The following is a 26,215-nucleotide window of genomic DNA, read 5'->3' as shown; positions in this document are numbered from 1 at the left end:
TCAGTAATAGTTTTTTGGTTAAGGAAATATGTTTGGGAAATTAGAAGTAGTCAGTGTTTATAACTGATTTATGATTTAAGTATTTGCTTTTAACAGGTCAAACATGAATTAGCAAGCAAGGTTTTTAACTGTTGCAGCTTCATAATGAAGCATGACTACAAAGTTACCATATATCTACTACCACATATACTGGTCTATGTTTTGCTGGGTTGTACTGAAGAGCATCAGCAGGAGGTAAAAGTATTTCAGTCATTCCAGGAAACCACAACTTTATGCATTTTATTTCATTCTCATTTTTAACTTTTAATTTGTAATCAGTAATTATTATTTGTGAATGTTGTGCTTGTTGATGGCCTATTGTCTTGTTTTAAGAACTCTTGATTATAAACTTCATAAATTAAGATTAAATTATGTTTAAATGTCTACTAATATACCAGTTTTTAAACTAAGTCTTGTACTAAACCGATTAAGTCAAGTTTTTCTTTACCAGAGGAACTATCTTGCTTTATTTGTAACCACCTTTTTCTGTTATGCTTATCTGTTCTAATACCTGTACATACTCTGATAGTTGGTATTCCTTGCTACTCATACTACCACTCCCTGTACATTAGCCTATTTTGCTGCCTTGATGATGTAATATTAGACCATGTTTATCTTTGTTTTAAACATTTTTTTCCATTTTATTATTAATTTAAGGTTTATGCAGAAATTATGGCTGTTTTGAATGAAGACAGTAGTAGGATGGTAAGGCTACAGGATGGTGCTTCAGATCTCATCCAACTTAGTACACAGACTGTTTTCTCAATGTATGACCATCTTACTCAGTGGTCCAGACACACTTTGCAGACTCTGAACACAGAAAAGAGTAAAGAACGTCCAAACAGAGACAGAGAACAAAAGAGTAAGTTGTAGTTTAAAGTATTTAAACATAAAATTGAATGAAAGAAAAAAGAAAATGTTGTTTTATTATTTATTTCTTGCTTTAGAGAGAATATTGCTTGTAAATGGTGTGTGTGTGCATGTGTGTGTGTGTATTACAACAGTAGAGCATGTGCACATGACATCTCTCCAAACCTAGAAAAATGACAATTTAGCCACAAGCATTAAAAAATGATGCATGTATTCTCAGAACTAAACACTCAAGTGACACATCACCAGGAAATCTCAACTGCAAAGGATACAACAACACAAGAAAACCTGCTGCCACGATGATCCTTTGTAAACTGACCTGAACCACTGTCTCTTGGGTGAGATAGCTCACTTTCCCAGTTTTCAACTCTTTCTTTTTCACACACCTATTTTTCCTTCCCTTTGCCAGAAAGTTTTCTTCCCACCCCTTCTTTCAACTCTAGACTTGGTTCTCCCTTGGACAAATCTCCACTTTAAATCCTATTTTGTAGTCACTTTTGGCTAAGCCCAGGAATCACTTCTGGGGTCAAAAGTAGACTTATTTAGTTAAAGTGATTCCAGGATTGTGCACTAGTACCCAACCCCCTCAGTGACCTTAAAAGTGCCACATCTCTCTCCTGTGACGTTTACAACAGTGATAGCCCTTTTTAAAGAGTTGTGCTTCTCCCTGCCATTGTCCAGTATCACACTGGTGCTAGTCCTGAACCATGAAAACACTTTATGACACACTGTTAATATAAGAATGGCTTTTTGCAAGTAGAAAAATCATAGAAAAGGTATACTATTAATTATAAATGCTTCTAATTTAAATTTATTAACCAGGTGACACATATGGTAAACACTGTTGCCTTACAGATATTGGGGTCAAGTGAACTGGTCATTGTCCATGTGGAGTTAGCGTGTTTTCACAGTTTTTTGAAGAGAAGGGACACTGTTTTCCTCCCACAACCCTGAAAGACATGTAGGTTAGGTTAACTGGAAACTCCTGATTGGGTCTATGCGAGTGAGGGTGTGTACATGAAGGAGTCCTGGGTAATGGGCTCTTGTTCTGTTGCCTACAACAAGTCAATTCTAGTCTCAGAATCCCACAATCCTAAATAGAATTAGGTGGGTTTGAGATTGTTATGTTAACTTAATAATCTATCTTGCCCTGCAGTCTTGTCCACCTTGAGTTGTTATGACACATAATGTAAGTGTGTTTATTTTATTGATTATAGCTCTCAAAGATGCTTTTGGAGCCTAGTGATATGGCTCTGCATATACCTCCATTTGTAGCAGAATTTTGACATAACCACATTTTCTTGAGAGTTGGCTTCTCACTCCAACATCAATGATTACTACCTATTTCTTTAACATTCCCAGTATGAATGAAAGGTCTACAATATGTTTAACTACACAACTTGATATTTTATGTGTCGAGTGTTCTCCATATAAATACATGCTATTTAATGCTTGTGCAAAGTGTATTTTTACACAGATTCTATCTGTACAAGAGTGTTATTATTAAAAAATATTTTAAACTAATAGCTAGTATTCACAGTATTTACTTACTTAGTCATTTTAAACTCTTCTATCATGCCTTTTTATTTGGTTTGTAATGTTTCAAAACATTTCCCAGGTCACTCCCTGATGTATGCAGAGGAAGTGGAATATTAGGTTAAAGGACCAATTTCAGGTTTATGGATGGAGTAATGCATCAAAATGCCAGATTCATATATTAAAATTAGCACAAAAATAATTTTGGCTAAGTAAAACTATTCGTTTTTGCTTTTGTATTTTCTGCCACAGAGTTGAACGTGGAGGTCTCTGACTATAAAAAGGTAATTCAGTTCCTTGATCTAATTCCCCAGGACATCTTGGCTAGAGCCTCTTTCCGTACTAAAGCCTACACTCGAGCAGTGATGCATTTTGAGTCTTTCATCTTTGAAAAGAAACAAAATATTCAAGATCATCTTAGCTTTTTGCAGGTAGAGTAATTCAGTTTTTTTTTTATTTGTTGTCCAAAAACTCCTATATTCATTTCCATACTGTGCAGAAGTCAAGGTGTACTGTTGAAAGTGTTAAAAAAAGAAAAAATCTAAAGAATTAAAGACATGTTCGTGTCAGTGGTAAACCTTGGTTTACAGTTGATCTTTTTACTTTTATAACACTTGTGTATGACTGTGCTAGCTTTTAGAATTTGATATTTTGGCTAGCTATGAAACAAATAATACAAGAGAGAAAAACTTAAAGATACAGTGTTTTACATGTGTCTTATAAATGTCAAAGGGATTGCTTACATAGTTGGGTTGTTTTTCTCAGTTTGATGGCAACATACATAGTTTTTCTCATATACAGTGAGTCGTCACTTCGAAGTTAAATAAAAAGTACAATTTTTGTGACTAAAACATGCATAAAACATAAACAGCTAAACATACATAAACAGCTTAAGACTTTTTTATTTAGGAAAGCATATTAACAAGAATGCCACTATTTATTGTTGTTTTATCTCTGTTTTTATCTTGTTTTGTCTTTGTTAAATATTTTTATGTAGCACTTTGAGATTTACTACTAATGTATAGTGCCTTATAAGTAAAATTAATTATTATTATTATTATAAAACAGTAGTTTGAATTGTTGGAAACGTTAAGAATACATTTCCCAGGCTGAACTAAATTAAACACTTCCTGGCAAAATATTACAGTAATTCTATGGCTTTAAGACTTGTGTAAACATATAGTAATTGTCAACCTTCCAGTTTATTTTTTCTTTGTAAAAATCACAGAATATGTATTTATTATAACAAATTAAAATAATTTTTTGTGTTGTTTTATATGTATAGTGAGTATTTAAGCAAAATATGTGTGAGATATTTAGTGCCTCAGCATTTTATTTATTTCCCATTTGTTAGTTGTTGAATAAACCATGGTAGTTTGTGAAGTTATTTAAACATATAAAAAAGTTAATTTAAGATGCTGTTTGCTAATTAACAATACTTCAGCCTAGTTCTACATATAAATTTATTCTGTTCAGTATGGTTTTATTTTGTACCTATGTGAGATGGAGTAGTTGAGGTGATAGGCTTCTTCTTACTTTACTGCAGTAGAAAGTGTTTCTTTATTGTTTCAGTCTCTATATGCTGCTATGCATGAACCAGATGGTGTAAGTGGTGTCAATGCTATTAGAAAAGAAGAGCCTTCACTAAGAGAGCAGATTTTGGAACATGAAAGCAGTGGCTTGCTGCGTGATGCCACTGCATGCTATGACAGAGCAATTCAGCTTGAGCCAGACCAGGTACAGAATTTAACCATTATTAATGTTTTTATAAATGACATCCCAGGCCCTTCCCTAGAAGCACATGAATCAATCTGTCATATATGTATTTTAAGTGTTTGTCTTAGTTGATGAAGTGATTTATCTTGTTAATTGAATAATGAAAAGGTATAGCATGCTACCTAGTTTTTGGTCTTGAGAGATTGTTATTCAGATTCATTTGAAAATAAATGTTATTCACCTGTAGGAAATTCTACGTGCAACTAACTTTATGATTGGTATCTGTAGTTGCATTCATACTGCCCTTAAAGGTGAAATGGGGATCAGGAATTGCAGTTGTTATACTGTATATTTTGTTAGTTCTACTGCCGTACAGCTCTATGACACTTCTAACTCTGACCAGTTTTGTAAAGTTTGTGAATTTTTGTCATTCTTCTCATGCCTGAATGGGTATTTGTGTGGGTAGAGCAGTTTCCTTCTGCATCCTACGTATGTGTATGTTAAGCTGACTGCAAATCATCAAATACTTCATTAGACTGATGTCCCATTCAGGTTAGATTCCTGACTCGTGCCCTGTTTGCTGGGTGAATCTCTGCTGGCCACATTTGACCCGAAATTGATTTTAGGAATTTAATAAATACGTACATCCATTTATCTCATTATTTTTGTCTGTAAACTTCCCACGTCTGCAATATTATCTTGATTTACAGGTCTAAATGGCAGGTAGTTTTATTTATTCATGCTAATGAAACACATGTACCTCCGGCCGCATGCTTGTACTCTTTGTTGTTCTTGAATTCTGTATCCTGGACTTGACTCTCAGCAGATGGTGCTGCTGCTCTGCTTCTTGTTCTGTTAATGGTGTTCTTTGTCATGTCATTGGCCTCTACAATTTGCTTGACACTTGCTGGTCCTCTTTATTTTCTGCCATGTCACTTTGTTTGCCTATCACTTTAGTATAAGAAACCCACAAGCATAGGTCAGTTTGCAGAGATTGCTGCTATTTCAAATGTTATTAATTACCAGAATGTATCAGGCCATAAGCTTTTGATAAAGACCAAGATCAAGATTTTAGCCCCAGTAGCTTGCAAGTAATCATGTGACAGACAGATCTTAGCATTTATATATATATATATATATATATATATATATATATATATATATATATATATATATATATATATATATATATATACAGTACTGTGCAAAAGTTTTAGGCAGGTGTGAAAAAATGCTGTAAACAAAGAATGCTTTCAGAAATATAAATAATGATTGTTTATTGTTATCAATTTACAAAATGCAAAGTGAGCGAACAAAAGAAAAATCTAAATCAAATCAATATTTGGTGTTACTACCTTTTGCCTTCAAACCAGCATCAATTCTTATAGGTACACTTGCGCAAAGTCAGGGATTTTGTAGGATTATAGTCAGGTGTATGATCAACCAGTTATACCAAACAGGTACTAATGATCATCAATGTCACATGTAGGTTGAAACACAGTCATTAATTGAAACAGAAACAGCTGTGTAGAAGGCTTAAAACTGGGTGAGGAACAGCCAAACTCCTCCTCGCTACCAAGGTGAGGTTGTGGAAGACAGTTTCATGTCATGGCAAGATTGAGCACAGCAACAAGACACAAGGTAGTTATACTGCATCAGCAAGGTCTCTCCCAGACAAAGATTTCAAAGCAGACTGGGATTTCAAGATGTGCTGTTCAAGCTCTTTTGAAGAAGCACAAAGAAACGGGCAACGTTGAAGATTGTAGCCGCAGTGGTCGGCCAAGGAAACTTAGTGCAGCAGATGAAAGACACATCAAGCTAATTACCCTTCGAAATCGGAAGATGTCCAGCAGTGCCATCAGCTCAGAACTGGCAGAAACCAGTGGGACCCAGGTACACCCATCTACTGTCCGGAGAAGTCTGGCCAGAAGTGGTCTTCATGGAAGAGTTGCAGCCAAAAAGCCATACCTCCGACGTGGAAACAAGGCCAAGCGACTCAAGTAAAACATAGGAACTGGGGTGCAGAAAAATGGCAGCAGGTGTTCTGGACTGATGAGTCAAAATTTGAAATATTTGGCTGTAGCTGAAGGCAGTTTGTTCGTCGAAGGGCTGGAGAGCGGTACAATAATGAGTGTCTGCAGGCAACAGTGAAGCATGGTGGAGGTTCCTTGAACATTTGGGGCTGCATTTCTGCAAATGGAGTTGGAGATTTGGTCAGGATTAATGGTGTTCTCAATGCTGAGAAATACAGGGAGATACTTATCCATCATGCAATACCATCAGGGAGGCATATGATTGGCCCCAAATTTATTCTGCAGCAGGACAACGACCCCAAACATACAGCCAAAGTAATTAAGAACTATCTTCAGCGTAAAGAAGAACAAGAAGTCCTGGAAGTGATGGTATGGCCCCCACAGAGCCCTGATCTCAACATCATCGAGTGTGTCTGGGATTATATGAAGAGACAAAAGGATGTGAGGAAGCCTACATCCACAGAAGATCTGTGGTTAGTTCTCCAAGATGTTTGGAACAACATACCCGCCAAGTTCCTTCAAAAACTGTGTGCAAGTATACCTAGAAGAATTGATGCTGTTTTGAAGGCAAAGGGTGGTCACACCAAATATTGATTTAATTAAGATTTCTCTTTTGTTCATTCACTGCATTTTGTTGATTGATGAAAATAAATGATTAATACTTCCATTTTTGAAAGCATTCTTTGTTTACAGCATTTATTCACACCTGCCTAAAACTTTTGCACAGTACTGTATATATAATATATAATATGTACTTTTTTCTCAATCTGTTGTCAACTGTGGGCATTCCCTTTTCTGCTCAGATTTTCTTTATCACTTTATCAATAATATAACAATCATGATATGGAAATACAGAACTGGCTCTATCACAAGGTGTTCTGTATTTCCCCTCACCCCCAACACTCTAAACTTAATGTAAAGGAAAGACTTAAAATTCTTAGCTGCTGCACAGAATTAAGGAATTGCTGCAGGTTGTATCAGACACAAACCTATTTATGGGCTAGCAAAGTTTGTGCTGAATGTTTTGTGATAACAACCTCTCATTTATGTAAGTTGACACTTCTGGTATGATAAGACATTGAGAAGAAAAGCTAGCTGGAACTGTATTTTTTGGGCTATGTCCTGAAATGTTTATCTTTACTACCAGCTGAACTCCTCTGATAGGCACTCATGGGCTCTATGACATTCAAAGAGGCAGCCATGGGAAGTGGACTGTGTTTTTAAGTCAGCAGATGATACAACATTGCAGTGTGCTTCTTTGAAAAAAGTGTGTTTGCACACTTGAGGGAACTCCTATAAATTTGTTTTGCCTCGAGTTCAGCAAAATCACAGAAATCTTTGGAAACTTTGCCAAACTTGCCTAAATGCATTGATATCAATATGGAAGGATAAACTGAACTAGGTTTGAATGGATTATAATGGTGCAGTGGTCTTTAAAGTGTCCCTGACTGCTGGAGAAACATCTAACTATGCTGAACTGATTACTGTGGCCAAAAATTTGACAAATTCACTAAGGCGTGTCCCTCACTGATTCAATAGCAGATACTTACCTTTTTTTCCTCTTACAATTTTGCTTGTTTACTGTTGCTGCTTTCATGCACGTGGATTCTTCACGCCTTCCTGTCTGCATGAACTGCACAGCACTTTGGGTAATGCTATTAAAGTGGTAGACTCAGTATGACACACAGGTCACATACATTTCCATACAAAAAGACATTACCTTTAAAACACGAGTACACCCAAAAGAGTATATTTGCAGACCGCAGTATCTTTGAGGTCAGTCATTTTATGCCCCAACATCACAAAACACCCATCACATTAGTCTATGGTTAACATTAGGGCTCTGTTACACTAGGAGGGTTATCTGACTCAAAGGGTGTTTCGTGACTGATGTTGTCGGCATTATCTTACCTATGTCATAGGTATTTCAGGCTGCAGTTAGACCTTTCTCAGTTCACTAAAACATTTCCAGTTTCTTTTTGTATGCATATTTTGTGTTTATTATATTTGCAAAATTTTCTTTAATTTTTAGCCCACTACTAGGATCAGCATTATATACTATGGAGTTAGGAGGGGTGTGTATGCCCTATCCAACATTGGCGACTACAGCTCTGAGATGTCATGCTGGCCTCACAAAGTATCATGTGGTGCTAGAGAGAAAATAGTTAATCTATCTAAAAATAAATGGTGAACAAGGTCACCAACAAACACAGAATATTTGCTGTGAAAACCATTTTGCCGAATTTCGCTGATTAATACTACTCTTCAACAACACTCATGCTTCTAGATAGTGGAATCCTGATAAAGATAATACACTGATAGGTTGGGTATTGGTAGTTACTTTTTGTGGGATAACAGAAATTACAACATTTTGTAGAAAAAAGAAAGTATTGCCTCAATGTTTTTTCTTCTCCTTTTACAATTTAGTGCTACAAAGATCAGTAACAAATCGGGCAAAATTTATAGCATTGATAATCTTTTTGAATTTAAATCACAAAAGTAGAAATTAAGATATTCTTTCTCATATGGTAATTGTATTCTAATACAATTTCCTATATCCCCCTCTGTCTTTCTCTTTGATATTTTATTCTGGTTACAAACTTTTAGTTATCTAAAAAGTTTTGTGCTTGACCTTCAGCTCTGCCTTTCTGGATGTTTACATTTCAAAAAGTATTTTATCTCACCACACTTGTAGGATCTAGTGTATTAAACCCACTTATTGATCAGAACTGAGGTCCTGCCCAGCCATCAAAGGAAGTACAATAAGTGAATAAATCCACTACTGATGACATTACTGCAAACCTCACTTTTGTCTGTTGTTTTCTCAGCCACACTAAAATCCTGATGATTGGCAGAAAATGTCAAATATACAGTGAACCAATATTCTTAGCTTAGAAATTAAAAGTATGTGACTGCCTTGCATCTTTTACTGTTAGTATAGATTCTGGTTCACTGTTGCTCTTTATTGAAGCTTGCCATGTTGGGTGAGTTTCAGGACTCTTCTCAATTCTTTTATAGTGTTTTGTTATGGAATCACACCACTATCCACTGCGGGTTGCACATTGTGTACTGAGGTAACTAACTATTGATTAGCCACAAACCCATGATGTCTGAATTACAAAGGCCCTCAGAAGCAGCTCCATACAGTGTGAGCTAAAAGGAGACCTCCCACCACTGTTCGTGCAAGAACTGCCAGTAAGCAGTACAAAGAGGAGTGCTTCCCAATGACGTAAGCTATCTCTATCTCTCACATTCCGCCCCCACCTTAGTGTTCAGCACCACCTCTACACTTCTGAAGATGACAGTTGTCCGTTTTTAGTACTTTGAGGAATGAATCCAAAACATAAGCACATACGGCCAAAAAGGAATAGGTCATATGTTTCTATTGCATATTATGACATGTTATAACATGAAAAATGGCAACTAATCCATAAGTAATTAAGATCTAGCACAGAAAGTATATCACATCCACATTGGATCTGCAATAAATATACATTGTTTCGCAAACTTACCATGCCAAGGATTGTGAAATCCCGAAAGCATGAATATTTTTGAGGCATCCTTTGGCTTGATTCAGGAGATTGTTTACACCACCATTAAAGGTTGATCAAATGTTACCACATCCAAATCAGTGCTTACTTACCAGAAGAAATATTTGCTTTGTTTCAAAAGTATTTGCACTATAATCCTACCTGGGACAATTTGTAAATATGCTAAAGGTGACATCTCTAGCTGAAATGTAAGTTCTACATACTGCAGTGTTTGGGCAGAAAAGGCTGGTCTTTTGCGTTCTAGACATAGTTTAGTTTCAAAGAAAACACACTTTTATATACTAGTCAACGATATGCTAGATCAGTAATTGTATCACACTGTAATAAAAGGTTGACCCTCAAATACGATAATGTTTCCCTGGCTGGGATGCTTCTGCCTATCAGATCCAACTTGAAGTTAGTGGTCCTGCCCTTCTATAGGAGAGCAGTTGTAAAGAAGATGTCTTTGAGTTTTATTAACTTCAAGAGGACAGAAAAAAATATAAGCTTTAATGAAAGTTATTTAGCTTTGCAGTTATGTTTTACTTATTACTGAAAGACTCTAAAATCTGTTTTTACAAGTTCAATTGTTTGCAAATTTCATTTTGCAAGTGGGAATCCAGAATGCATCAGTATTAATCATCACCAGACTTCTTTTGAGGACAGTATGTAAAAGCTTGCTTTGAATCACCTTTTTCATATGGTAGAGCAATGGTTACTGATGTAGTCTGGAGAATGGCACCTGTCGACAATGCATTAGCAGGCCATGGTTATGAATCTAGCTGTGAGACTGGGATCATAATGTCACTCTGTGTAAGTTAGTCATTAATGAGGTCTACTAGCAACAAGATAGAACTATGAATATTCACTAAGCTATTGCACACTCATTCAGAGACTTGTATTAATATATAGATTTACATTTTTTTAGATTGCTCATTATCATGGTTTAATGAAGTCTGTGCTGGGTCTTGGTCAGCTTTCTACAGTTATAACTCAGGTCAATGGAGTGCTGGCTAACAGGTAAATTAACAATTTGACATGTTTTATGCTATATTTTCTATTAAGTAAAAAATTGCTCTTTTAATACATATTTTAAGATACGCGTCATGTTACTTGTAACATTTTTGAAAGATGGTGTGTATTTTGTAACAAATATTGCCCTGATACTATTTTTAAAAATCATTTAAAGCATTATTGTGCTTCACATAATATTCTCAGGCAGTGTGGTATAGTAGTTAATATTTTGGACTTTAAACTTCAAAACCTGAGGTTGTGGGTTCAAATCTCGCTATTGATACTGTGTGGACATGAAGAATTCACCTGCCTGTGATCCAGTTGAAAAAGATTAAGAAATGTAACATTGTATCTTCTATGTTGTAAGTCGCCTTGCATAAATTTGTCAGCCAAATAAGTAATAATAATAGTATATGATTAATTGAAGCATGTTACAAGTAATGGGCCTAGAGTTACAAAGTTACTTTTTAAGATTTGAAAATGTTTGATTATCTTATTTTGAACAAAATTTTAATTGTGTAGCATTACTTCAATTTAGACCTCAGTGGAAATCTGAGCTAAATACATACAGAGTGGAAGCAGCCTGGAAGCTAACTCAGTGGAACCTTGTTGAAGAATATGTTGCATCAGGTAAGCAAATATGTTTTGCTTTTGTGTTTTTAATACTGTAGTAGTAACTGTGTTTTTTAACTACTAGTTGGATAGTTATAACTCACATGAAGTTATATGCCTTTGTTAGGATGACCTGTATTTGTTTTCTGTAATTAAATTATGAACAAAAAATTATTGAATCACCTATGTTTAAATCCATAAAATATACATTATTATAGCCTACAGTAGTAAAGAGAGGAAGCATACAAAGCAGTAAGCTGAGAAAATCTGTATAGATAAAATTGCAATACCCTCTGTCATTTGAGCATTTGTGGTTGTTTAGATGTTATGTATCCATTTTGCACACTACAAACTTCAACTTTCAGATCGCATCTTGTGTGTTTACTGATCACACAAAAACAGTTGAACCAATTTTTACAAAATTTTGTGTGTAGGTTACAATTAGTCCAACCTAAACTATAGACTATATGGAGTTTTAAAAAATTTGGAGTGCTGGCTACCCAAAATTGGTACATTATTCCACTCAGCTGTGTCAATCTTAATGAAATTTCACATGTATAATAAAGCTGAACCAAATTAAAATCCAGACAAATTAGCATTGCAAAGATTTTAATGAGATGGATGTTTGTAATTGGGTGGGGTTGGAAGGGACAAAAAAATTCAATACACCCAGCTCGCTGTCTGTCTGCCTGTCTACATAACAGCAGCCATATAACAAGATGGCCTGCATGAAAATTATTTAAAAATTCTCAGAATTACACAATTTTTTGTTCTTTTTTTCTGTTTTTTATTTTATTAATTTTAATCAAAAGCAAATAACAATCCATACAATCAAACACTCAACAAAACCAGAATTAAACCCCTATCCAAAAGAAAGAGAGGAAAAACAGCCAAGAAAGCCAGTCTGTAAAAAGAGCAAGGAAGAAAGAGTATCCTTTTCCCCCGATATATAAGCTTATTCTAAAATGTTATTGATTAGATCCTGACATGTATTTAAAAAGTTTTCAACAGATCCTCTGAGTGAGAATTTGTTTTTCCAATTTCAAATAGTATAGGACATCAGTTACCCACTGACTTAAAAGTGGTGGCGTGGGATTCTTCCAGTTCAGCAAGATAAGTCTACGTGCTAGTACTAAGGTAATGGAAATTATGATTTGCTTGTCCTTCTCCATTTTAAGCCCATCTGGGAGTGCACCAAACTCAGCTGTTAATGATTATGACACCAAGGCTGTCTGATAGGCTTTCCAAGATTTCTGTCCAAAATAGTCTTAATTTGGTGCCCGCCCAAAACATGTGGCCAGTGAGGCTGTGGCTACATTGCAATGTTCCCAGGTTGAGTCTTGCCCCAGAAATATTTTAGATAGTTTTAATTGAGGTAAATGCACTTGATAGAAGATTTTAAGTTGAATAACTGAGTGCTTTGCATATATGGAGCTAGAGTGTATTCTGTGCATGGCTGCCTTCTGTTCCTTAAGTGAAATATGTCCAGATATCTTTTGAAAATCTGCTAGTGCTTTTAGGAGTGTTGGCACAGAATATTGTGGGTCAGATATATGCCTTTAATAAATCCGGTTTGGTCTTGTGATATTACAGAAGGTAGCACTTTCTCAGTTCTTCTAGTTAGACATTTAGTATCTTAAAGTCATTATTCAGGAGTGAGATTGGTCTGAATGATGCACATTGTAGTAAGTCCTTATCTTTCTTAGGAAAGATGGAAATTAATGCTTGATGAAAAGTTTGAGGTAGAATTTTGTTGTCTTTAGCTTCTAAAAATATTGCTATTAATAGTGGAGCTAACTTATTTGAATTTTTTTTTGTAAAATTTCACTGGCAGCGATCAAGGTCAGCTGGTTTCCCTCTTTGAAGTGAGTTTATAGTGTCTAGTAATTCTGAGAGTGTCAGACGTTTATCCAGTTACTCTACACTAAGAGTATCTACCTGTGGGATCTGTAATGAGTTAAAAAAAAACTTGTTAGATTGAGTCTTATCTTCTTTAGATTGAGTAGAATATAAGGACTTACAGTACTCTTTCAATGTGTGGGTTATATTATTATAGTCAATGATGTTATCTCCTTCTCTGTTGGTAATTGCTGTTATTGCATTGTATACTTCCTGCTTGTGGATTTGTTGGGCTAAAATCTTATTGTCCTTCTCTCCATGTTCATAATAATGATGTCATGATTTAAAGATGAGCTGTTTCCTTTCTTTAGTAGTCAAGAGGTTAGACACTAATGGCAAAACTTGTCTTTTCCTTTAAAATGCCTCATTTGGAGACCTGGCATATTCTAAATCTGTCTTGGTAATTTTGGCTGATTAACTCAGATGCCTTCTCAGTTTCCAATTTATTTTAATGAGAAAGATGTGAAATAATTTGTTCTCTTAAAAATGCCTTCAGAGTTTCTCAGAGTATTCCTGCAGAGACCTCTGGGGATACATTTGTCTCCAGAAAGTAATCAATTTGCTTGAATATGAATTCTATGCAGTCCTCATCAGCTAATGACAGGGGGTTAATGTGCCAGCTATGAGATGAGTGTGTAGAGCATAGTAATTTAAACTCCATGGTCATGATCAGAGGGGCGTGGTAGGAGATAATAGCATTGTACTTACAAGATTTAATAATGGGCAAAATATTATTGTCTATGAAGAAATAATCGATTCTTGAGTAACAATAATGAATTTGTGAGAAGAAGGACTATGCTCAAAGGTTATGATTTAAAAATCTCCAGAGTTCTGATCCATTACAAACTGTATTAACCCCTATTTTTCTTTGTATAGCTGGAGTGGTAAATTTGGCCAATCCACTCCCTTTGCAACCAAAACTGGTCCTTACTTATTAAGCGAGTCTCCTGTAAAAATACTATTTTGACATTAAAACATGTTAAGGATTACACAATTTACATACAGTATAAATATGTTCTGTGAAACACATCTGGGGCTTCATGTATAAATGGTACATACGCACAAAAATGTTGCGTTAAGAACGTTTCCACATTCAAATCACGATGTATAAAACCTAAACTTGGCGTAAAGCCACACACATTTCCACAGTAGCTCATACGCTGTTGTACGCAAGTTCTCCACTCGATTTTGCAGCCAGCGTCAAAGCAGTGTTTTTTTTCCTGTGTGGTTATCCTTTCTTTTTTAGATCCACATCCCTGAAATGGCTTTATAAATACACTGAAATTAACCACATATTGTTTATTATTTTAATGCATCTGATTGTAATTAACTTGTAACAATATAATGATCCACAGACTGGTCAAACTATTTCAAATACCATAACTGCTTTAGCGTTGTTACTCTCACTGCACCTTCTTCTTTTTATTTCAGCTGCTCCCGTTAGGTGTTGCCACATCGGATCATCTTTTTCCATATTACTCTCACTGCACCATTCGGAGTATGTATATCACTGTATCTGAGTGTGAATCACAGCTGTACAGCAGCTGATCGTAAAAAGAATTATCGGTATACAACATCAAGCACACGCTGCCTCAGCCATGCTGTCTATTGAACTGCTCTCATATGACAAACGCTTCAGAGCCTTTCCTATACTGACCTCACAGTTCAGAAACAGTTTCATCCCAAGAACTCGTAATGCACTCAGTCCATCAAGTGCTCCTTGTAGAACTGTTTGTACTTATAAGTACAATTACCTCACTCTAAACTTGCGATACAGTTAAAATATTGCACAACCTGAGCCACTTTATAAAGCGCGTATTTACATATGATGACAGTATCATTTTTAAGATGAAATGCAGCAAAATATGTTTATTATATTCTACATATAAAACTTTAACTACATGGTGCCGCAGTGCTAGCGAGCCGCTGGCGCTCCGTTCACGGATTGTTCCTGCCTTGCGCTGTATTCTTGCTGGTGCTGACGCGACACTGGAAGGATAGATGGATAGAATAATTAAACATGTACTACGAAGATATTTCGATGTTCCTTAAAAGTTGTGAAGAATCTGCGTTCTAAGCTTACAGATGGCTTAACGTCTATTACAGAGCTGATTGTGTATTGATTGGGTATTTGGATTGTGTATTGATTGGGTATTTGGAGAAAGAAAAGTAAGAACAGCAATTGGAGGTTAGTACGTTTGAAAGAGACAGTACTGCTACAATAAAGTATTTCATCGAAGGTCGCGCATGGCACAGAGAGCATCTTGCGTGAGACATGAACAATCACCACCGTGTTCCCATGTTTAATAACATGCTTTAACTCCTATCATCATGAAAATGATATCATGTATACATCTCAGTATTTTAATTATACAGAGAGCTGTAATATCACAAATGTAATGGATTCTGTGTCCTGTCGGAAGAAGAGAAATCCCGGAAGCACGTAGTGATTCACACACATAGAGCACATAGAAGATCAAATACAAAACAAAGCATTTAATGTGCTACTTTAGTTACGATGGGATTGAGAAACTAGTAAATTAAATGATTTTAAGATGAAGTTTATGATGTTCTACTTTAATGACAAAATAAACTACGTGATTAAAGTGGAAATTTCGAGATTAAAGTTGACATTTTATGCTTTTTCCCCCACTGTTTGCCTTTTTTTTGTCTGTACCCTAATAAGCTTTCATATGACACTCAGATGGTGGGCTACAACTCGCCTTTTCACGGCGACTTTGATATGTGACCACTTCTTTTTTTATTTCGGGCACTGTGCGACTTTGTGAATGTGAGCTTTCGAGTTTCTCCGACATGCTATGTCAACGTTTTTATGACAATCACAAAATTCCTGATAGAATTTTTGAAAGACTGCCAAAAAATGAAAATGTCCATGAAAAAATGTCAAACTCATATCATGAGAGAGAGAGAAAACTCAAAGGAACACGAATAAAGACATGTTTAAAAGTTTTCTATGGAGCCCAGTACATGTTGGGAAGGGGAAGTGCCCCCTACCTGCTCCTCCCCCCAAGAGGGAGACCGTCCCAGCTGTAGCCTACAAAATGATGACAAACTTGATTTTTGAGTGAGGAGCTGGATGTTGGTGACACACCATCACAGACCATATCTACACACACATAATCATCCATCTCATTTCATCTGCCTCTTCTGTATTGTTCACTTGCCAGCCCAGATTTCTGGGTAAAATCCATCACATCTCATTCTCTTCTGGGCTAACATTACATATAGTATATTTTCTTATATCTCATAGGCTCCCTCACTAGGTGGGGGGCACTGCATATTAAACAGATTTTTTTGGAAACATTTAATAAGTTTTCTTGGTTCTTACTTTGCTTAATCCAGGTAGTACCCCAGGCAGTGCTGGGCAGTGCTGCTGGGAGCGGGTCCAGAAAAGATGTCAAAGTTGCCATTGGAGAGAGAGGAGGAAAAAGATTGATGGCTAAAATTCCAATAAATGCAATTAAAGACATGTTTAAATGTTTTCTATGGAGCCCAGTAGATGTCAGGAAAAAGAAGTGGCCCCTACTCTCCTATCCATCCATCCATCCCTTTCCTCCTGCCCTTGCTGAAGCCTGCAGAACTAGGAAGAACTGGATGCTTTCAAAGGGAATTTAGTTTTTGAATTGAATGCCTCTCTGCCTGTTATTTTTGAGCAGAGTATTCCCCTTAATTAATTCCCCTATTTTACGGAACAATAAATTAGATATTTACAGTCATATGAAAAAGTTTGGGAATCCCTCTTAACTCTTTGGATTTTTGTTTATCATTGACTGAGCAATATATGACATGCCTTATGGAAACAATAGTATTTCAGCAATGACATTAAGTGTATTGGAATAACAGAAAATATGCAATATGCATCATTACAAAATTACACAGGTGCATAAATTTGGGCACCCCAACAGAGATATTACATCAATACTTAGTTGAGCCTGCTTTTGCAAATATAACAGCCTCTAGACACCTCCTATAGCCTTTGATGAGTGTCTGGATTCTGGATGGAGGTATTTTTGACCATTCTTCCATACAAAATCTCTCCAGTTCAGTTAAATTTGATGGCTGCAGAGCATGGACAGCCTGCTTCAAATCATCCCATAGATTTTCGATGATATTCAAGTCAGGGGACTGTGACGGCAATTCCGGAACATTGTACTTCTCCCTCTGCATGAATGCCTTTGTAGATTTCGAACTGTGTTTTGGGTCATTGTCTTATTGGAATATCCAACCCCTGCGTAACTTCAACTTTGTGACTGATGCTTGAACATTATCCTGAAGAATTTGTTGATATTGGGTTGAATTCATCCGACCCTCGACTTTAACAAGGGCCCCAGTCCCTGAACTAGCCACACAGCCCCACAACATGATGGAACCTCCACCAAATTTGACAGTAGGTAGCAGGTGTTTTTCTTGGAATGCGGTGTTCTTCTTCCGTCATGCAAAGTGCTTTTTGTTATGACCAAATAACTCAATTTTTGTCTCATCAGTCCAAAGCACTTTGTTTCAAAATGAATCTAGCTTGTCTAAATGAGCATTTTCATACAACAAGCGACTCTGTTTGTGGCGTGAGTGCAGAAAGGGCTTCTTTCTCATCACCCTGCCATACAGATGTTCTTTGTGCAAATTGCGCTGAATTGTAGAACGATGTACAGATAACACCATCTGCAGCAAGATGTTCTTGCAGGTCTTTGGAGGTGATCTGTGGGTTGTCTGTAACCATTCTCACAATCCTGCACATATGCCGCTCCTGTATTTTTCTTGGCCTGCCAGACCTGGGTTTAACAGCAACTGTGCCTGTGGCGTTCCATTTCCTGATTACATTCCTTACAGTTGAAACTGACAGTTTAAACCTCTGAGATAGCTTTTTGTAGCCTTCACCTAAACCATGATACTGAACAATCTTTGTTTTCAGATCTTTTGAGAGTTGCTTTGAGGATCCATGCTGTCACTCTTCAGAGGAGAGTCAAAGGGAAGCACAACTTGCAATTAACCACCTTAAATACCTTTTCTGATGATTGGACACACCTGTCTATGAAGTTCAAGGCTTAACGAGCTAATCCAACCAATTTGGTGTTGCAAGTAATCAGTATTGAGCAGTTACATGTATTCAAATCAGCAAAATTACAAGGGTACCCAAATTTATGCACAACCATTTTTTCACATTTGATTTAATTTCATACAACTAAATATTGCTTCACTAAAAATCTTTGTTCGGAAAACACCTCAGTACTCAGATGATCCTAAGAAATGAAAGACATACCACTATTATCTTTTTTGTTGAAAGTAGAGTAAATTATTATGCAGGCTGAGAGGGTTTCTCAAACTTTTTCATATGACTGTATACACAATTTACATATTGGCAAGTTTCTGCTTGACAAAAATGAATTTTCCTTGAATAACAACCGAAATTCTGTTCAGATAATGTTTATAGCAACACAGCATACTTATAGCTGGTAATCATTATTTAGAATTTTATTTGAACTTTGGTTATGACTCTGACTGAGACTCTCAAGGACATTTATCTTGTTCTTTAGCCACTTTGTTGTTGATTTTGGCAGTGGGCTTGATGTGTTTTCCATGTTGAAAAGGTAATCTAAATTTCCAATTATTCCAGCTTTCTTGGCAACATAGTTTTCTCTGAAGAATATGTGTATATCTTGATTTATCCACTTTATTCACAGAGCTCAGGCAGAATTCTGTCTCTACCATTTTTTGATGGATGTATGAATGAAAAATAGAGTGGTGTTTCTTTGATTTTCTGCTTGCTACCTTTTTAGCCCAGAATTGTGAAAAGACTATATTGCTGCATGCATTAATCATCTTTGTCATGCTGTAACTCTAATATCAGGCTTCTCTATGTTTAATCATCCATTAATTAGACTATTATGTGATTCAGAAACTGATGTTTAATTGGATCTTTCCAATAGTGTATACTATTAAGTAGTATAAATATCCAACATAGTGTAATTAATTTTAATTAATCTTCTTAATTTTAAGCATTTTGTTTGAGCCTACATTGGATTGAGGTTTTGGGCAAAAAAGTGGGATTTTTTTGTAAGATTCCTATAACACTTTTTTTTTCTAAATATGCTAATAATAATTTATGAGTAACTTTGCTTTTTTTATAGATGATAACTCTAATACCTGGAGTGTGCAACTTGGTCATATGCTACTTGCAGCCAAAAAAAGGGATGCTGAGACATTCTATGAAAAATTAAAAGTAGTTAGAACTGAACAGGTTGTTCCTTTGTCTGCTGCAAGTTATGAATGGGGTTCTTATCAAAGAGGATATGAATACATCGTAAGGTAAGTGATAATTGAAGAAATGATGGGCCAAAACTGTCAATCAGTGGGGGGTCTCTGTGTGTTCCCCCACCATATTTACTTAAGTTACTTCCCAGCTTACTTACTGGACACCTGGTGTGAATGATCTGATGAGTTATAATAATAATAATAATAATTCATTACATTTATATAGCGCTTTTCTCAGTACTCAAAGTTAGATAATAATGGAGTGGTCTGTGATTTACTGGCATTCCATCCAGGACAGATTCTGCCTTATTCCTATTCATGCAGAGGTGTACAGTGCATCCGGATAGTATTCACAGCACATCACTTTTTCCACATTTTGTTATGTTACAGCCTTATTCCAAAATGAATTAAATTCATTTTTTTCCTCAGAATTCTACACACAACACCCCATAATGACAATGTGAAAAAAGTTTACTTGAGGTTTTTGCAAATTTATTAAAAATAAAAAAAACTGAGAAATCACATGTACATAAGTATTCACAGCCTTTGTTCAATACTGTACTTTGTCGATGCACCTTTGGCAGCAATTACAGCCTCAAGTCTTTTTGAATATGATGCCACAAGCTTGGCACACCTATCCTTGGCCAGTTTTGCCCATTCCTCTTTGCAGCACCTCTCAAGCTCCATCAGGTTGGATGAGAAGTGTCGGTGCACAGCCATTTTAAGATCTCTCCAGAGATGTTCAATCGGATTCAAGTCTGGGCTCTGGCTGGGCCAATCAAGGACATTCACAGAGTTGTCCTGAAGCCACTCCTTTGATATCTTGGCTGTGTGCTTAGGGTCGTTGTCCTGCTGAAAGATGAACCGTCACCCCAGTCTGAGGTCAAGAGCATTCTGGAGCAGGTTTTCATCCAGGATGTCTCTGTACATTGCTGCAGTCATCTTTCCCTTTATCCTGACTAGTCTCCCAGTTCCTGCTGCTGAAAAACATCCCCACAGCATGATGCTACCACCATGCTTCACTGTAGGGAATGTATTGGCCTGGTGATGAGCGTTGCCTGCTTTCCTCCAAACGTGATGCTTGGCATTCACACCAAAGAGTTCAATCTTTGTCTCATCAGACCAGAGAATTTTATTTCTCATGGTCTGAGAGTCCTTCAGGTGCCTTTTGGCAAACTCCAGGTGAGCTGCCATGTGCCTTTTACTAAGGAGTGGCTTCTGTCTGGTCACTCTACCATATAGGCCTGATTGGTGGATTGCTGCAGAGATGGTTGTCCTTCTGGAAGGTTCTCCTCTCTCCACAGAGGACCTCTGGAGCTCTGACAGAGCGACCATCAGGTTCTTGGTCACCTCCTTGACTAAGGCCCTTCTCCTCCGATCGCTTGGTTTAGATGGCTGGCCAGCTCTAGGAAGAGTCCTGGTGGTTTCGAACTTCTTCCATTTACGGATGATGGAGGCCACTGTGCTCATTGGGACCTTCAAAGCAGCAGAAATTTTTCTGTAACCTTCCCCAGATTTCTGCCTCGAGACAATCCTGTCTTGGAGGTCTACAGACAATTCCTTTGATTTCATGCTTGGTTTGTGCTCTGACATGAACTGTCAACTGTGGGACCTTATATAGACAGGTGTGTGCCTTTCCAAATCATGTCCAATCAACTGAATTTACCACAGATGGACTCCAATTAAGCTGCAGAAATATCTCAAGGATGATCAAGGGAAACAGGATGCACCAGAGCTCAATTCTGAGCTTCATGGCAAAGGCTGTGTGTATTTATACAAAATGTGTGTATGCATTTTGTAAAAGATATACTAAGTTCTAAAATGCCAAGTCAAATTTACATTAATTTACCTAAAATCTGTAGAAAACTGCTGATTTTCTTTGGTATTATTTACTAAGAATTGTGAAAACAATTAAAAAATTGCAGTTTTTCTACAGGTGGCTTAGGAGCCAATTTTGGTTTGCTAAAATATCATGAGTGCAATTGTATCCTCTAACAAAAATGGCACAAGAGATTTTTGCCAAAAAAAATTAGGATATAGTTTTAGCCATTATTATAGGCCTATTTTTGGAAAGATTATTGTTGAGTTTGAAGTTTGGTAGAAGATTTTAGAGTTAAAACTATAATGTGTAAAAATGTCAATAATTTTTAATATACATAGCAATGAAAATCATCTTTATATTCTTTGATTTAAGACTGCATAAGCTATGTGAGCTAGAACATGTTTTCTGGGAACTACAGAAAGAAGGTGCCAGAGAGATGGAACTGACCCAGACACTTAAATGGCAGGCTCGTCTAGAAATGACACAAAACTCCTTTCGTGCCAAAGAACCTATTCTTGCTCTTCGCAGGGCATTGCTCAGTCTTGCTAAAAAGTAAGTTTGCTTTATATAAGTTCATTTTTATCTTTTGTCTTCATCAATGCAATCAATTGAACAATATTGATAGACTGTTTCAATGTCTGTTACATTCTGTTAATAGGACAGACAATGAAGATTTAATTGGAGAATGCTGGCTTCAGAGTGCTAGAGTTGCCAGAAAGGCAGGCATTCATCAGACTGCTTACAATGCTCTTCTGAATGCAGGAAATTCACGGCTCTCAGAACTTTATGTAGAGAAGGCAAAATGGCTGTGGTCAAAGGCAAGTGTCTGGAGAGGGTTTAAATAGTAGTAGTACTACACTTTTGTGATATCTAATATTTTTTTTTCTGTAGAGGAATGGGTCTTTCCATCGTGACTATAGGCTACCAAGTTAAATGTGATCTCATTCATTAATGCTATTTTCTTGAAAGGGTGATGTCCACCAAGCATTGATTGTTCTTCAGAAAGGAGTGCAACAGTGTTTTCCTGATGATAAAGAACCAAGTGATATGAAAAGCATTCAGATCAAAGGCAGAGCCATGCTGCTTGTTGGCCGCTTCATGGAAGAAACTGCCAATTTTGAAAGCAATGCAATAATGAAAGCATACAAGGTAAAACAGCCAAATGTAATGTATACTGTCATAAAACAAAAATGAAACTGCTAATTTTATTAAGATATTCATTAATTTGTTTTTGAATACCTTGTTGTAGCAGTTATAAGAAAACATAGTATAGTAATGCCAGAAATACATTTCTAATTTATGAAATTGTTCCCATTGCTTAAATTAAATTTTTTCAATGGCCCCATGACTACAGATACCTTTGTAACAAAACTTCACTAATGTTCTCCAGTTTACTTCTATTTGGTGCTTAAGTTATATACTGTAATTGTACTAAATAGTATAATTGAGGCCTCTATGTCAGGGTTTTTGTTTAGGATTTGAAATTTTTTATATAAATGAGGTTCCAAGAGGAAAATGAGCCTGAAAGGGAAAAAGTAGTTTTCAAGAATGATGGCTAAAACAAAGTATTAAACCAGTGCACTTTCACCTCTACTAGAGTTTGAAAATGTCTGAAAAACATGACAGGAAAATGTAAATATTGTTTTCACCATTAGTTTCTAATTATTATGATTCAAGGTTGTGTAAGTGAATTATGCCTCCAGCAACAAGGTTTTGGAGGACTGCAGAAAAGAGTTCTTGGTGTTCACAAAGCTGGGAAGAGTTATAAACCAATTTCTGAAGTCTTTGGCCATCATTAGTTCTTAATCAGGCAGATAATATATAAATGGAAGACTGTTATGATTATTTAGATTGTAAAAGTCTTTTTTACCCCTGTTTTTCCATTAATTATTTTGCTAATTATGTTTTTATGAGAATATTTGCATGTTTTATTAAATGGCACGAGTACATGTGGCATGTAACACATCTTGGCATTCTATGACTCTGTTATCCTCTTGTACTGCATCATCAAGTGGTTTCCTTTCAAAAAAGGATCAGAGTTTTACTGTTATGTTTGTATTTAAGCTTCACAAACATTTTGTCCTTTGCAGTATATCTTTTGTATGTTGATGCCTAGAATTATTTGCTATGCTAAACAGTTCTTCTTGACTTTTTTCTTTTATTACAGGATGTAACAAACTTGCTGCCGGAATGGGAAGATGGTAATTTTTATCTAGCAAAATATTATGATAAATTGATGCCTATGGTTACAGAAAACAAAATGGAAAAACAAGGGGATTTGATTCGTTACATTGTCCTTTTTTTTGGAAAGTAAGTTGTTGTATATGTTTTCTGTAATGCCATGAACATTGACTAGTTAAAGCATCTTGTATTTACTTTATCTGAAATTGCTAAATAAAACTTGAGTGTATATATCTAGAAATAACTGTCATGGGGCAAGTTGAGCAAATGATTTATGTTAGTCGAATACTTATAAAAGAGTTGCTCTAATTAAGGTCATTTCTACTTGGAAATGACAAGTAATAGGATTTATTTAAAAGTTAGCCACACAATAACACATTTAAATAAGCTGTTTTAGTCCTGATTTTGTGAAATTGTTTTTTTTTTTTTCAAGCTTTTTACCAGAGATGTGTCAGTATACTGTGCATGCACTAATTGCTACGTGAAGTGCTTTAATAGACTTTCGGACTTAACCAGCTATTGAAAGCATTAGTAAACATATAAAAAAAAATCTGATAAAAATGTTTGTTTCTCTTTGTAGATCGTTGCAGTTTGGAAACCAATACATCTACCAGTCTATGCCAAGAATGCTTACTCTTTGGCTAGATTTTGGTGCAAAAGTGTATGAGTGGGAAAAGGGTCAGTAGATCTTTTATGCTCTTTCATTCAGTTTTAAATTTTCTGAAATTTTTACTAGTACTAGAATTTAATTAGAATAATACAGTACACTGTATGTATTCTACATATCCTTAAGGAAACTGACTTTTTAAAAATATTTGTCTGACATCTTCTCTGCCTGAGAAGTTACTTTTACATCCCAAGAACCTTCCCCCGATATGCATAGCTTGTGCATCCTGGGTCTCGTCTTCTCTATTTTCCTTGCCTAATGGGCACTATTGTATGAAAGCTGAGAATCTGGAGTGATTTCATGTATGTTGTCTGAAAACAAAAAAGCTGATGCTTGTTACATCCTCTTTTACAATTTATCTGATTTGTATTGTATTGTCACTTGTCTTGTATATGTAAAAAAAAAAAATGGTATTTTCAGTATATATTGATTTGTTCTGATTATTTTTGGATGTATATTCATATTGTTTTTTCATATTTAATTAGTAGCATTCTACTTTGCCAGTTATAAAATATATGTTAATACTTGTCATTTTGTTCTAGACATTTTTTTTTGCTTGGATAGTATATGAATTTATTGCTTTTTTGTAATTTTATCCCTATACTACAGTGATCTTTTTGTATTATACTATGCTTTTCTTGGATGATGTATCCCATTGAATCTTGATTTAGTTTGACTGCAATTAGAAAAATTAGTTTTCTTACTTTTTTCCCTCGTAGTCCTTTTTAATATTGTGTAATATTGTGTCATAGCAACCTGCTTTGCTATGTTTGAAAAAAACACCTACACCTGATTTTAGGAGTGGGACTCAATTTCCATATTTTAGGAGATTTTCTCTTTGATGTAAATGTAGTACTGAATAGGGTCAATTAAGGAATATTCTTTGTCTGGCCCCTCTCCTTAAAGTACGTTATCGTAGGTAACCTTATCAGGAACACATATCTTCAGACAACATCTTCAAATATCATTTAAGCCTTTTTGGTGTGAGGAACATTTATTTTAACTGTAGTTGAAGTCAAAAGCTGAATTCTGTAAGAGAAAGAGGAAAGCGTCAGATGATATCATCAAGTTCTTATTTGTAGTTAAAGCAATAATGAGGAGCAAAAGGTACTCTAATTGCACAACAACGTTCGTGGACAACAGGCACAAAGTTTTCGGGTTTCATACTTTTGACTATATACAGCTAAAAGAAGAATTACAAGCAGAGTCTGTTTTCACAAACTTGTTGTATTTTCATTATGCTGATAACAATAATGCTGTATTTCTATACATACATTGATGTCCAAAATATATTTTATGTTTTGAAACAGCTGGACGCTCTGATCGTTTGCAAATGAAGGCCGATCTTGGCAAGATAAATAGAGTTATTTCAGAGCACACCAACCATTTGGCTCCTTACCAGTTCCTGACAGCCTTCTCCCAGCTGATTTCTCGAATATGTCACTCTCATGATGAAGTCTTTACAGTGCTTATGGAGATAATTGCTAAGGTGTTTCTAGCCTACCCTCAGCAGGCTATGTGGATGATGACTGCAGTGTCCAAGGTAATTCTGTGTATCATTGTTATTGATTACTGTCTGGAAAATTATTTATTTTGTTAGATTTCAAACAATAATCAGTAAAATGTGAAAGTAGTCACATGCAAATGTTTTTATATGGTATGTGTAATTATGAATAAGTAATGTTTATTCCAAACAAAAAAGTGCATAAGCTGTTTGATTTTTAATAATCCAGTTCAAGACAGAATAAAAGAATTTTGAAATTACAGATTGAATATTAAAAATTTTCATCATCAATACTAGTTTTATAAATATCAAAGTACTGCAAAATTTGAATTTTTATATTGAGACAGAGTTGTAGAGGTAATTGAAAATTTTTATGTATAATGGTATTGATTCAGGAGATCACATACTTTGTTCAAGCTTGATGTCAACCTTGTAGCTGTATGGATTTCTTCACTGTCTTACATCTTGCCTGAAAAAGAGGCCTGAGTTGCCTCGAAAGCTCGCATATTGTAATCTTTTTAG

The 26,215-nt window shown here is 35.8% G+C and overlaps 1 protein-coding gene across 4 annotated transcripts in view; it reads left to right on the top strand.

Moving 5' to 3' along the window:
- The window catches only part of atr (ATR serine/threonine kinase), a 133,437-nt gene that overhangs the window by 69,936 nt on the left and 37,286 nt on the right, over positions 1-26,215 (top strand). For all 4 annotated transcript variants that reach the window (XM_028792077.2, XM_051922906.1, XM_051922907.1 and 1 more), the window contains 13 exons: positions 97-234; positions 697-901; positions 2,698-2,876; positions 4,018-4,182; positions 10,653-10,744; positions 11,277-11,368; positions 19,396-19,573; positions 21,714-21,893; positions 22,000-22,159; positions 22,311-22,490; positions 23,509-23,651; positions 24,103-24,200; positions 25,500-25,732. In XM_028792077.2, the coding sequence (XP_028647910.2) occupies positions 97-234; positions 697-901; positions 2,698-2,876; positions 4,018-4,182; positions 10,653-10,744; positions 11,277-11,368; positions 19,396-19,573; positions 21,714-21,893; positions 22,000-22,159; positions 22,311-22,490; positions 23,509-23,651; positions 24,103-24,200; positions 25,500-25,732 (2,043 nt within the window). The remainder of the gene's footprint in view (positions 1-96; positions 235-696; positions 902-2,697; positions 2,877-4,017; positions 4,183-10,652; positions 10,745-11,276; positions 11,369-19,395; positions 19,574-21,713; positions 21,894-21,999; positions 22,160-22,310; positions 22,491-23,508; positions 23,652-24,102; positions 24,201-25,499; positions 25,733-26,215) is intronic.

This window comes from Erpetoichthys calabaricus, chromosome 2 (assembly GCF_900747795.2).
Source record: "Erpetoichthys calabaricus chromosome 2, fErpCal1.3, whole genome shotgun sequence".
Lineage (NCBI taxonomy): Eukaryota > Metazoa > Chordata > Cladistia > Polypteriformes > Polypteridae > Erpetoichthys > Erpetoichthys calabaricus.
The sequence above is the reverse complement of the archived record's forward strand: the minus strand, read 5'-3'. Positions and strand labels throughout refer to the sequence as shown.